The 14,097-nt window shown below is 43.9% G+C and overlaps 1 protein-coding gene across 4 annotated transcripts in view; it reads right to left on the bottom strand.

Moving 5' to 3' along the window:
* The window catches only part of LOC135207944 (uncharacterized), a 72,307-nt gene that overhangs the window by 37,939 nt on the left and 20,271 nt on the right, over nt 1-14,097 (bottom strand). For 3 of the 4 annotated variants that reach the window (XM_064239920.1, XM_064239921.1, XM_064239922.1), the window contains exons 2-6: nt 13,663-13,792; nt 12,165-13,432; nt 11,340-11,495; nt 10,074-10,323; nt 9,548-9,789 (exon numbers count right to left, since the gene is read on the bottom strand). In XM_064239920.1, the coding sequence (XP_064095990.1) occupies nt 9,548-9,789; nt 10,074-10,323; nt 11,340-11,495; nt 12,165-13,432; nt 13,663-13,792 (2,046 nt within the window). The remainder of the gene's footprint in view (nt 1-9,547; nt 9,790-10,073; nt 10,324-11,339; nt 11,496-12,164; nt 13,433-13,662; nt 13,793-14,097) is intronic. The other variant, XM_064239923.1, reaches the window with a different exon arrangement.

Raw genomic sequence — 14,097 nt, 5'->3', positions numbered from 1 at the left:
GTATGAGCGGAACCCTTGATCCAATAATGATGATAATACATGAAAATGAAAAAGAATACTGCATTTACAATTTCTCTTTCACATAAAAATATAAGGCTCGGGCCGAGAGCATTCATGCCCTAAGCACCGAGCGCAAAGGGCAAGAAAATAAATGAAAAATGAAAAAGAGCACTGCACTTACAATTTTCACTTCCACAATTTCACCTCCCCCCCAAACAAAAAGAAAAAAAATAAGGCTCGGTGCGAGAGCACTCTCTCCCTCGACACCGAGCACAAAAAGAATCTGGGGATCGATCCCGGGAAAACTTCTGAATTTCCCACATTTACGGCCCTCACCCCGGGGCACAGTCGCCGGGTAATGGAAGGGCACGGAGATTCCTTCGATCCTTGGTCCATTATTCATTTGAATTAATAATCAGTATATGAAAAAATGAAAAATGATAGTTATGTTACAATAAAGTTTTGTACATACTTACCTGGCAGATATATACTTAGCTATAGACTCCGTCGTCCCGACAGAAATTCAAATTTCACGGCACACACTTAAGGCCGGTTCCCACTTGATGAGCTGGAAGCCAAAATTGTGGCTGGCAGCCAATAATCATGCTGGCAGCTCAAAACTGAGCTGCCCAGCTGTTTTTGTAGCTGCCAGCTGATCATCGATGCCTCCCAGCCAACAATTTTATTCGTTGCTTTGAGCTTGTACTTTGAGGTGCCAGGCCAGCAAAAAAATAAATCAGTTCATTTTTTGCTGGCAGCCACATTAGGCTTGTTGAATGTTTATTTAACTAATTACATACTATTACAGTGATTGTTTTAAAAGTGAAATGGGGACCAAAAGGTAGTAGTTAATTGGGGACACCTTTGAACACCTATGTCAACCGAGGTGGAAAAATCCCTGCTATATGGGACAAAACAGCATCCAGATCACAAAAAGCCCAAATGTATTGCTGATATGTGGGCCCAGATAGAGAGGAGTGTCCCGAATATCAAGGAAAGGCCAAAGACGAATGGACCAAACCGGGCAGAGTACGAGAGCGATTCCGAAAAGAAATACAGAAAGGAAAGAAAACAGTGAAAAGTGGAGTGGCTACCAAAAAAGTGTGGGTCAGCAAGTGGCCACTTCTCAATGTTTGTAAGTTCCTTCTGTCTCAATTTGGGCACAGAAGTACCATCATCAACAGTCAAGTGGGAACCGAGATGCAAGCATAACCACAACCGGCTTGCAAACCAAGCTACAAGCCAAGCTTACAAGCCAATCAGGTGTTCTTCAGCCAGCCAGACTGGCTGCCAGCCACAATTTAGGCTTCCAGCTCATCAAGTGGGAACCGGCCTTTACAGGTAGGTCAGGTGATCTACCGCCCTGCCGCTGGGTGGGAGGACTAGGAACCATTCCCGTTTTCTAATCAGATTTTCTCTTCCACCTGTCTCCTGAGGGGAGGCTGGGTGGGCCATTTAATGGTATATATCTGCCAGGTAAGTATGTACAAAAATGATATTGTTATTGTACAATAAAGTTTCATACATACTTACCTGGCAGATATATACTTAGCTATAGACTCCGTCGTCCCCGATAGAAATTCTAATTTCGCGGCACACGCTACAGGTAGGTAGGTCAGGTGATCTACCGTCCGCCGCTGGTGGGTGGCAGGAATAGGAAAACCATTTACCTTCTAGAACCAGATTTTTCTCTTCCACCTGTCTCCTGAGGGGAGGCTGGGTGGGCCATTCAATCGTATATATCTGCCAGGTAAGTATGTATGAAACTTTATTGTACAATAACAATATCATTTTCATACATTCAACTTCCCTGTCAGATATATACTTAGCTGATTGTCACCTTTGGCGGAGGGTAAGAGACAGCTAATTACTGATTAGACAGGTAAACAACATACGTTGTAAGTAATAAATAAATAAAACCTTGGTTCCTATGTGTTTAGACGAAGGGTAGACATCCTAGCTATTGCTAGTAGTCTGCTTCGTCTCAAGAGCCTCAGCGAGGATGTGACCTATGGCTTAGAGTTCTTGTAGATCTGTCAATGGGGTCTTATCCACTTACTCGACAGAATCTAATGGTCATTTGTCAATGGGGTCTTATCCACTTACACAACAATACACCTATGCCTAGGGGCATAATTAAGGAGCACAACACCGATCCCAATCACCTGATCCTAACACGAGGGTTTGTGCTTAGTTTGAAAAGAGCTATCCCCAAACTCCTTTCAAACAAACCAAAGAAAAAACATTATGTTAAAATAAAAATTAACTCACTTAGTTAAGGATCAGTGTCAGCTCCCTATCCCAGCAACGTATCCGTAGACATGTAAAACCAAGAGAGAAGGATCTCTCGTAGGTCAACTTGACCTCCTTCGTGCAAAGGGAAGTCAACACAGAGTTGCATCTCCCGTAAGTTACAGCTAATTTGTCCTTCACGACATATTGTTATGGAACGAACAAGAATTCATAAAAGCTCGCACTTCAAGCGCTTTTAATTCTCAGCTGTTTGAAGGAATCATCAAGTTATTCATGAAGTGCTTTAGCGATCACACTTATTTCAAAGAAGACCAGGGCTTCCTTTGAAATGGATCTTTTCTGGATGAAGCCTAGAGCCTGGCTTGCGCCTGGCTGGGGCCTCGCGCCTGTCTGGCTCCTCCCAACTTGCCGGAGTTTCGAGCTTGGTAGTCTCTCGAGGATGTCTGGCGATGTCCACATCGGACACTCTTATCTGTCCGATTTGTTCGCCTCTAGCACATCTGTGCCAGGTTGTAGGCCAGCTCTTTCTCCTCAGACAATGACAGTGTTCTTGGGACTGTTTGCCTCTGGCGTTTTTTACGCCTGTTTTGGCATATGGCACCTGGTTGGTGCTACATTTTCCAAAATTCCTGAACATCCACAATAGTTTATCAGGAGAACTGGAGAAGAGTGGAAGAAGTGTTCTTCCACTTTGAGCTTTGGCCTCTCCGGCAAGGGGAGGTGATTGTAGTCAGCTACATCAGTAGACGATAGGATATCTAACCGTACGAGAGATAAGAGTCTTCCTCCGAGGAGGGTCCTTCTTGAATACTTCCGTTGCTCATGAGATCTCTTCTTACATGTTGTAGGGGTTTCTCGTTGCAGGATCTTTCCTATCCTTGCCCGAAGAAAGGGAAGAAGCTTGGAAGTCGAAGGAGACTCCTGATTTCTAGCTCTTTATTGTATCCCTCTGAACACCTTCTGGGAAGCATTTCGAGCCGTCATCGCATTCCAAAGACTCTGTAGGCAAACGTTTTAACCATTCTACTATAGATGAAAACGTAAGTACCCTGCCTGGACAACGAAACCTCTATCTGAAAACATTGAATCAGGAATAGGGGGTTTTAGTTCTTTTGCCAGACATACTATGCTGGCAAGAACCCATTGCCTAATCTCCATAGAATCTGATGCGAGATTCCAATGCTCAAAAAATTCACTTGTCTTCTTGATCGTTTAGGACCAAGAGATATGATATTGTTATAATACAATAAAGTTTCATACATACTACCCCCCCCTCCCCCGGCAGATATATACCTAGCTAAGACTCCGTCGTCCCCGACAGAAATTCAAATTTCGCGGCACACGCTGCAGGTAGGTCAGGTGATCTACCGCCTGCCCTGGGTGGGGGCAGGCATAGGAACCATTCCCGTTTTCTATTCATATTTTCTCTCTTCCACCTGTCTCCTGCGGGGAGGCTGGGTGGGCCATTAATCGTATATATCTGCCAGGTAAGTATGTATGAAACTTTATTGTATTATAACAATATCATTTTCATACAATCAACTTACCTGTCAGATATATACATAGCTGATTGACACCCTTTGGTGGAGGGGAAGAGACAGCTAACATGGAATAGACAGGTAAACAACATATGTTGTAGGTATAAATAAACCTTGGTTCCTATCTGATAGGTGGTAGACTTCGTGGCTGTTGCCCGGTAGTCTGCATCACCTCAAGACTTTAGCGAGATATGTGATCTATGGCTAAGAGTTCTTGTGGGTCTGCCGATGGGGTATGAACCGCTTACTCGGCAGAGCCTGAAAGGACTTTGTCAATGGGTACTGGACCACTTATATGACAATACACCTTATGACAATACACCTGATCCTAACACGAGGGTTCGCACTCAAATTGAAAAGTTATCCCCACACTCCTTTCAAAAACCCCAATAATTTCACTAAGTTAAATAACTTTAACTCAAGTTAAGGATCAGTGTCGGCTCCTTATCCCAGTAACGTATCCGCAGAAACGTATAAACCAAAAGAAAGGATCCTCTCGTAGGTCAACTTGACATCCTTTGTGTAATGAGAAGTCAACACACAGAGTTGCCTCTACCGTACAACACAGCTAATATGTCTTATATGACATATTGTTATGTAAAGAACAAGAATTTGCAAAAGCGCGCACTTCCTGCGCTTTTAATTCACAGCTGTTTGAAGGAATCAAGTCACTTATGAAGTGCTTAGGAGATCTCCATGTTTCAAAGAAGACCAGGGCTTTCTTGAAATGGATCTCTCCCGTCTGAAGCCTGGCAGGAACCTCGCGCCTGGCTGGTGCTTCGCTTTTGGTTGGAGCCTAGCGCTTGTCTGGTACCTTTCGCTTGACTGGCGCCTCAACATCTGGTTGACACCTCGCCGTAGCTGGAGATTTGCGCCTAGAGCCTGGCTTGAGCCTGCTGGCGCCTCGCGCCTGGGCTGGCGTCTCGCGCCAGGTTGGCGCTTTGTTGTGCCTGCCTGGAGCTTCGCGGCTGGCTGGTACCTCGCGCCTGCCTGGCGCCTTGCGCCTGGTTGGCTCCTCCCCACTTGCCGGAGCTTCGAGCTTGGTAGAGTCTCGAGGATGTCTGGCAATGTCCACATCGGACACTCTTATCTGTCCTATATGTTCGCATCTAGCGCATCTGTGTCAGGTTGTAGGCCCGGTCTTTCTCCTCATCAAACAATGACAGTTCTTGGGGCTGTCTGCCTCTGGCGTTTTTTACGCCTCTTTTAGCATAAGGCTCCTGGTTGGCGCTACATTGTCCGAAAGTCCTGAACATCCACAATAGTAAATCACAAGACTGGAGAAGGGTGGAAGAAATTCTTCCACTTTGAGCTTTGGCCTCTCCGGCAAGGGGAGGTGATTGTAGTCAGCTACATCCAGTAGACGATAGGATATCTAACAGTATGAGAGATAAGTCTTCCTCCGAGGAGGATCCTTCTTGAGTACTTCCCTTGCTCACGAGATCTCTTCTTACTTGTTGAAGGGGCTTCTCGTTGCAGAATCTTCCCTATCCTTGTCCGAAGGAAGGGAAGAAGCTTGGAAGTCGAAGGAGACTCAGAGCTGAAATTGGGAGTACTCCTGATTTCTAGCTCTTTATTGTATCCCTCTGAACACCTTCTGTGAAGCATTTCGAGCCGTCATCGCATTCCAAAGACACTGTAGGCAAATGTTTTAACCATTCTACTGTAGATGAAAATGTAAGTACCCTGCCTGGACAACGAAACCTCTATCTGAAAACATTGAATCAGGAATAGGGGGTTTTAGTTCTTTTTCCAGACATACTATGCTGGCAAGAACCCATTGCCTAATCTCCATAGAATCTGACTTGGCCCTGATGAGCCAATCGTCTAAATAAAGGGAGATGTTCACTCCCTTCAAATGAAGCCACCGTGCTACGTTCCTCATCAGGCTCGTGAATATCTGAGGGGCCGTAGACAGGCCGAAGCACAAAGCCCTGAATTGGTAGATCCTGCCATGGATCATGAAACGAAGATATTTCCTCGACGCAGGATGAATGGGAACGTGGAAATATGCGTCTTGCAAATCCAGGGAGACCATCCAATCACCGAGACGTAGAGCCAAAAGAACCGAGGCGGTCATTTCCATGGAGAATTTTTTCTTCTCTACGAATCGGTTCAGAGCGCTCACGTCTAGCACCGGCCTCCATCCCCCTGATGCCTTCGGAACCAATAAAATGCGATTGTAAAAGCCTTGGGAGTGGGGATCCTGCACTAACTTGATGGCCTCCTTGTTCCACATCTGATCCACCATATGTAGGAGCGTTTCTCTCAGGGCAGGGTCTTTGTACTTCGCGGACAGTTCCCTTGGGGTCGAAGTTAGGGGAGGTCTGTCCCTGAAGGGGATGAGGTATCCCTTCCTCAGTATCGATAGCGACCAGGAGTCTGCTTCTCTCATGGCTCAGGCTTCTGCGTACTTCAGGAGCCTGGCGCCCACTGGTGTTTGGAGGACTTGTAAGTCACTTGCCTTTCTTGAAAGGCCGGAAGGCTGACCTTCCTCGCTTCTCAAGAGCCTTTTCTTCTAGAGGGGGGTCGTGTAGCAGGGCCTCCTCGAAAGGGCGCTGAGGAGCATGAGTTTCCTTCTTTACGGCTGGTACAGCAGGGCGGTTCTTCTTGGTTGATTGCACCAGAAGATCCTGAGTTGCCTTCTCAGTGAGCGAGTGAGAAATATCTCACACTAACTGAGAAGGGAACAGCTGATCAGACAACGGCGCGTAAAGCAGGGAAGCTCTCTGAACCGGAGAGACAGCTTTCGTTAGGAACGAACTTAAAACTGACCTCTTCTTAAGAATTCCAGTCCCAAAGAGGGAGGCAACCTCACCCGAGCCGTCTTGCACTGCTTTATCCATACAGGATAAAATACTGTGTAGTACTTCTGGGTTGAGAAAGTCAGGGTCCTGGGTCTTCTTAGCTAACACCCCAAGGGACCAGTCCAGGAAGTTAAAAACTTCTAACACATGGAAAAGTCCCTTGAGGAGATGGTCCAACTCCGACATCCCCCAAGTCGTTCTGGCAGAAGACAAGGCGTGTCTTCTTGACGAGTCTACTAGACTAGAGAAGTCTGCCTCTGCTGACGAAGGGAGAGCCAGTCCCATGGCTTCCCCCGTCTCGTACCAGATGCCTCTCCTCCCAGAAAGTCTGGAGGGGGAGCATGCAAAAGCAGTCTTCCCCGCTTCTTTCTTAGAGCTTAGCCAAGAAAGTGGAGGAGGAGGAGCGGCAGGACTGAGAGAGTCTCCGAACTCTTGGAGCAATAAGGCAGCTAAGGTCTTGTAGTCCGAAAGACCCGCATTCACAGGAGAGTCGTCGTCCGACACTTCTTCCAGATCATTACCAGCTATGATGAGGGAAGAGCGATCAGCTGGAGGGGAACGCTCGCGCCATGAGGTGAAGTCCTCCGCTCTCGAATAGAAGGGCTTCTAGCTGGGGAAGAGCTGTCCAAGAGAGGAGCTCTAGGAGCAGAAGACTGACGATTGGACGCCTCCTCTTATACGATGCAAATAGGGCTCTTGGAACGGTCCTCAGGCTTGTTAGGAGCTAAGTTACACTTCGTCTTAAGCTCATGTGAAGGCAGACATTCGGAAGCCGAAACGTGCTTGTCTGGCGACAAGAGCCTGGAAGGAGCCTCGCGCTTGGAAGGCGCTTCGAGCCTGGCTGGCGCCTTGCGCCTGGAAGGAGAATCGCAGCTGGCTGGCGTCTCGATCCTGGAAGGAGCCTCGCGCCTGGCTGGCGCATCTTGTCTGGCTGAAGCCTCGTGCCTGACTGGGGAAAAGTGGCTGGAAAGCGGATTGCGGCAGGCGCTCGGACAGATCCTCATGCTTCGTGGACGCTTCGTGATCGGAAGGGGACGAGGGCTCAGTCACTAAGCATTCCCGAGCCTCGTGCTTCCGAGGAGACGAGCGAGAAGCAGGGAGATCAAAGGACCTCTTTAAAGAGCGAGGAGCTGAATAGAGGATCTTGGAGCAAGGGACCTCTAAGTGACGAGAGGATCTCTTAATAGGAAGAGATGTGTCCTTCCTACAAGGAGGATCCTTACGAGAGCATCCCAACCAGGGAAGAGATCTGCTCTTGCATGTTCAAGAGGATCCTGGTGGTAGCTACATCCCTTTCCTTGTCAGAAGGAGGGGATGGCGGTCTGGAGGAAGTAGGGGACTCCCAGTCGAAAGCGGGCGAAAACAGGGCTCTCTTGACTCTCTTCCTGTCCAACAGCGAACCTTCTGGGAAGCGCTCAGGACTGGAATCAAGCGTAGGCCCTTTCCAGCTCCTCTTCAACAGACGTGACTGCTCGGTCGAGCTCCATCCGCGCCTGGGCTACGAGGACTCGGAAGACGAGAAGCACTCTCAAAGGATGCTTTTACAGTAGCGATCCCTGGCAGTCCGAGACGAAACAGATCCTGCCGAAGGGACGCCTGATCGGTGGGGATCCTCCACAACCTCCGTAAGGCTTTCGACATTCCTTCTCCTCTGGGCCAGGGAGCTTGGAAGAGGTCTAGGCCTGGGAGCATTGCAGAGCCGATCAGACGCCCCCTCCACTGCACTGGGGACACTAAAATCACTGTCCACTGCACTATTCTTACCTTCTAATGCTGCCATCTTAAGTTCCATCCTCTTAAGGGCAGCTTTCAGATCTGCGAGTTCCGAAGACGAATCTGCAGGTTCTGTGAAGGGAGAAGGGGCTGATACCGAGGGAGAGGGTGCAATTACTACATGAGGGGTAGGAACTACCAAGTCAGAAACTGGCTCGTTTGAACGAGATCTACTTAAGCTTCTGGAGGAAGCTTTCCTTGCTCTATCCTTCTCTAACTTCCTTAAGTAGGAAGTTAAGAGTATTCCATTCTTCTGCACTCAAGTTCTCACACTCTTTGCACATGTTAGAAAAAGAACATTCATACTTCTTACAGCGCTTGCATACAGTGTGAGGATCTACCGAACCCTTCGGCAGTGTCACGTTACAGCCCTCATTCACACAAATTCTCACTACATAACTAGTGTCAGACATCTTAAAGAAAAATCCAAATCGAGTCCAAGAAACAGTCCACTAAAGCGTTTGCCAAACCAACAATCCAATACATCACCAAATAAGACGGTCAAGAAGATCAATGGCGATGAAAATGGAAATTCAGTCAAGAGGAACAAACAACGCTGTTGTCGGTACCGGCGACAGAGAAAATCTGATTAGAAAACGGGAATGGTTCCTAGTCTTGCCACCCAGCGGCAGGGCTGTAGATCACCTGACCTACCTGTAAGTGTGTGCCGCGAAATTTGAATTTCTGTCGGGATGACGGAGTCTGTAGCTAAGTATATATCTGGCAGGGAAGTTGAATGTACAAAAAGAGTACTTACAGTTCACTTTTACACACACACAAATAGTAAGAGAAAACACAAATATCCTGAAAGCACACAACGATGAAGCGGGCAGAGAGCGATGAAGAGCACGTCTACACACCAGCAGGCCGAAAGCAAAAGTGATTCTTCACCTGCCAGTCGCGCAGCGCGCGCACTGTTGGACAAGCAGTTAACTACCGAACTCCTTGTTCGAAAGCTTACGACCATCCAGCTGCCGCTAGTTACCTTCCTATTGTAAAAGGACCGAAAGGTTTGTATCCCGTGTCGGAACAATAATACCACAGGAGTTATAAAACACATATAACTAATGTATTTGATTAACTTTAGACTATAAAAAATTAATTATTTTACTGATTTGATCAAAAGCCAATTTGAAAGTCCATTCAATCCATAAGTACAGTGCACTAATAATTTACCTGGATAACCGTCTCTTTCTCCTGGAGCGTTACAAAGAAGCACGCTCTGCCAACACAGGACAGCCGAACTTGACCATAAGTGCCAGGCTTTACTTCCACTACTGGCAGCTTATTCACACCAGACTGGTTGACTTGGGGAGATGTATTGTCCTGGGCCATAAACACTTTGTCAACATTGTGGCTTAAATAGTTGGAAGACCCAGAACTAACCTGATTTTCAGTCTGCATTCCTTGATTAAATTCTGAAAATAAATAATTTGAAACTAAGTGAAATGGCTTCTTTAGTTTCACAACTTGATACCCGGCTTTTATGCTTGGTCCCTGGTATTAGCAAAATGACTCTGCAGAAATGAGAAACTTCATATATTTTAATATTGTAACATCTTTAAACCGAGGCTTAAATTTGGCCAGAAATCATAAGTACTAATTATTTTGCACCCACTTGCAAGAAATACAAAAACTAATATTTTACTAACACTCATTCAGACTGATGTAAAGCCTACAATTCAGAAGCAGATATCCATACCTGGTAAAGACTTGGGGTTATCACTTTTGGCTGTAACCTCTCGGATAACATGACTGGTGTACGATGAAGCTGAACTGATATTATCTACTACTCTTTTGTTTAATTTCTCTTCCAAATACCTGTTCAATGACAAACCCTTCTCGGATATCATCTCTACAACAGCAACCTCTTGAGATGCACTTTCCAGTTTGTGCTTTTTAAGGCCGATAATTTTTACATATATTTCACTCTCTCCAATTGGCCCAAAAAACTGGAAAATAGAAAATACATACAGTTGATATTAACATTAACTGTATAAAATACATGACAGAAAAGGATATTAATAATAGCTTACCTGAAAAGACTTCATTACAGAGTTATATAAACGTACTGAAGAAATTTTCCTAAATAAAATTCCTATTGGATAGATGTGTTAAATATATCATACAAATTTCTATACTATAAAAATTTACATAGTCCTCAATCAAAATTAGCTTATACTGTGTGAAACACATCCAACAACAAATCTCCTCTTAAAAAGTATCTATTGAGGCAGAGGTGTCCAAGCACTTCACAATTATAAGACCCTTTAAAGAGATAAATGGTATTCTTTACCTAGTAACCATCCAGGAACTTCATACAGCAGAGATGTACTAGATCTCTGGAGACCTGAGCCACCAGGGCTATTTGATACCAGGATGACCTTCACTCACTTGATCAACCGATGGCTCAGTTAGGACTCCATAAAAGAATCTATGCGGTATGGTATGTCAAATGGAATGCAGGGGTAGAGGAACTGTAACAATTTGTCATGAAATTTAGAAGTACTCAACTATCTACAGAAATTCAAAAGAAAAATATATGCAGAACAGCGTTCACTCTTGTGCATTCTCACATCACACTTTACATTCTTCTTTATACTTCCCCTTTATTGAATTGAATATAGAATTTAGGCCAAGCACAGGACCCATGAGATCATTTTGCACTGAAATGGAAATTGAGAGTAAAAGGTTTGAAAGGTGTAACAAGAGGAAAACCTCATCGTTGCACTAAGAATCAACTGTTTAAGAGAGGCTAGAAAGTAAGATGGAAGAAAGAGAATAAGAAAGGGGTACAGTAAAATAAGAGGTTGCAGCTGGGGGCCAAAGGCATGCTGCAAAAAACCTTTTGTATTCCTATAGTGCCCCAAACAAGGTTCACTGATGGCACTACACTTCTACGGGGACACCCTCTTTATGACTTAGCTCTTAAAATATAAAAACCAAACAACTGACTGTTCATACTTACCTCTTCCACAAGTGCTGAAGTGACACCTTTCATGGGAACTTCACTGAGGATGCAAGGTATAGCTTGAGCAGGTAGTTTACCAATCAGTTCTAGGCTAAGTTCTCTTACGTTTCCATGGGAAACTCGTCCACTATTCCCATAATCCACGTACTTAACCTGTAAGGTTGAAAGGAATAAAAGAAATTCTTCTGTTAATATTGCAATACAAAGACAGGTATATAGTCAATATACAGCTTGACGAAATCATTTTGCTCCATCATTTACTAAATCGACTTCATGGTAGTATATTAGCAATGTTAAAATTTCCCAAATCACTCAGAACACCTTTTGACATCGGAAATAAAACATCTTGGAGTTTCAACTGTAATTCTTTAGCAAAATACACAGAATTGATGAACCTTCAGATGAAAAACTACCTACAGCACAAACACAAAATGTAGACCTTTTTGGGTCATTGTCTGACCAAAAACATATATTTGAGTTCATCTGAACTTTATGGATTTATAGAATAATCAAACTACACAACAGATTAAGCCCATCACCGGATTGTTACATTTCATTTCAATATAACCACACTGAAGCAATTTAATAACATTCAAACCGATTGGGATATCTGATAAATTCCCCACTACTCAAACCCAAGGAACAAAGAATGCAAGCTATCACTAACAAATTACACAACACATTTGATTCTTCATTCAAATCAACTAATGACAAGTTCCATATGCAAATCCCATCAGGATATTTTATTACAATTGTCATTTTCAATTCTTTTTCATCATGCAAATTAAACTGTGTGGGGCAATAAAGTTCTCTTGTGCTCACCTTATAGTAAGCTCCTGTTTCCAAAACCATCCCTCGATACCAATACCCGTCATCGTATCGTGCCAAACAAGTCATGTTAACTTCTGGTTCCTCCATAACCAGGGCAGAGTTACCCACCTCTTGTAGTTTCCTCTGCAAGTCTTCTAACTTAGGCGACTCCCTACTCAAGTGGACATAAATTACATTGTCACTCTTGCACACATAGGAGATGAAAACTTTGCAACTTGTGACAAGTTGTGATCTCTTGAAACTTGGTGTTATCATCTTCAGTACATCACAGCCACTTGCTAGCATCGACACTTTAATTAACTTCCCCTCATCCATTTTGACAACCTTGCACTTCAAAGAGTGCACCTGAATAACTTCTCCAAATGCATTTGATACTTCAGGGTCAACAACTTCAGGCAGTCCATCTAAACAACATTTAATCATACAAATGGGAGTATCTAGAAGTTCTACAGGTAATTCCCAGAGCAAGTCTTTCCTCAACTTCAGAGTAGCTCCTTTGTCAACCAAATAAACAGGAATTTCATTGTTAGAAACCTCCCCTGTCACCAATCCTCTCTGGTATTCCTCTTCCTTCAGGTTTCTGATATAACACAGCACAGAACTCCCTATTTTCAGTGAAACCTGGCCCAGTTTTCCAGAGTCAAAATAAAGCCTGAGTTTTCCCTGTAACTTCCTATAACTTTCTATTTGTTGTTTGAACTGTAGGTAAAACTTCCAGGGACCAACCGTACAGTGGCTGATTTGGCACTCTTCGTAGGAATTTGTTGGAAGCTGCATGGTTTTGTATGTGGCAGTCTTAATGAAGTGGTCTGACAATGTTAATTCCTTTCTGAAAGGCAAGAAGAGAGTTGCAAGCTTTGGATATTCTATTTGCAATTCCTCCAATACTCCAGTAATCAATCCTGGGAAACTTACAGCTGGCAGAGCCCAACTTTCATTTATAAGTCGACATACAATTGGCAGCCCGAATCCATCTGGTTCAAGAGGACTGATATAACCAAACTTATCATCTTCTATGTCACGTATAACAGGGACAAACTTTTTAACTAGCTTTGACCGTAAATAAGATATTACACCTGGCGGCCATTCCTTTTTTGCAGGTAAAATATCAGCTAAAATATACTGCTGAATAACAGTGGGATAAACACTCAAAAACTGGGGGCAAGCAAATATCCAATCAGGAGAGACAATGATGTCTTTTTGGCATTCATCAACAAGTAGAACTTGCACTTGTACAGTTTCTGTCCAAGGCTGAATATCTGAAAAATGACAGAACTGTGAAGGATTGAATATTACCTTTGAAGCCAACAAAGAAAATGTGTAAAAACATAAGTCAGGAGAATGAACACAAGTGTTAAAACTTTACTTGTAATAATTTTAAGAGGAAATATAAACTACGTAACAATTTCTTAATACAAATTTATAAAATGAAACAAAATCTAAACCAACTGCCAAATACCCCCCGTGGTAAAAACAAATCCACACTTACCAGTTATAACACCTCTACACAAGAATAATGACTGGTCACCAGTTGGGAAAGCAACAATCACTAAATTTCTGTATACCAAGTCCTGGGCTGGCAATTTCACCAACTCTGCAGTAGCAAGAAGTAAGCGTACCTGAGAAGAGGGTAATACATATTTACCACAGTAAATATTAAGCGTATACTAAAACCAAGAGGTCAAGTACCATTCAATATTCTACTAAAGTATGCCTAAAAAATTTTTATTCTTTGAATTCTGACATGACATAATTTTCAGTTTATCTCCAAACACATATCTAATAACCGCATTACTTAAAAGTTGAACAAAAACGTGATATTTGATTACTCCAAATAACTTTTGGTTTCTCTAATGTGTAGGCCTATATGTTTTTCCTCTAAAGTACAAACTTTGGCTGCCAGGTTTGGAATCAGTCAATCAAT

This window comes from Macrobrachium nipponense, chromosome 34 (assembly GCF_015104395.2).
Source record: "Macrobrachium nipponense isolate FS-2020 chromosome 34, ASM1510439v2, whole genome shotgun sequence".
Lineage (NCBI taxonomy): Eukaryota > Metazoa > Arthropoda > Malacostraca > Decapoda > Palaemonidae > Macrobrachium > Macrobrachium nipponense.
Note: the sequence above shows the minus strand (reverse complement) of the source record. Positions and strands in the feature narration are given on the sequence as shown.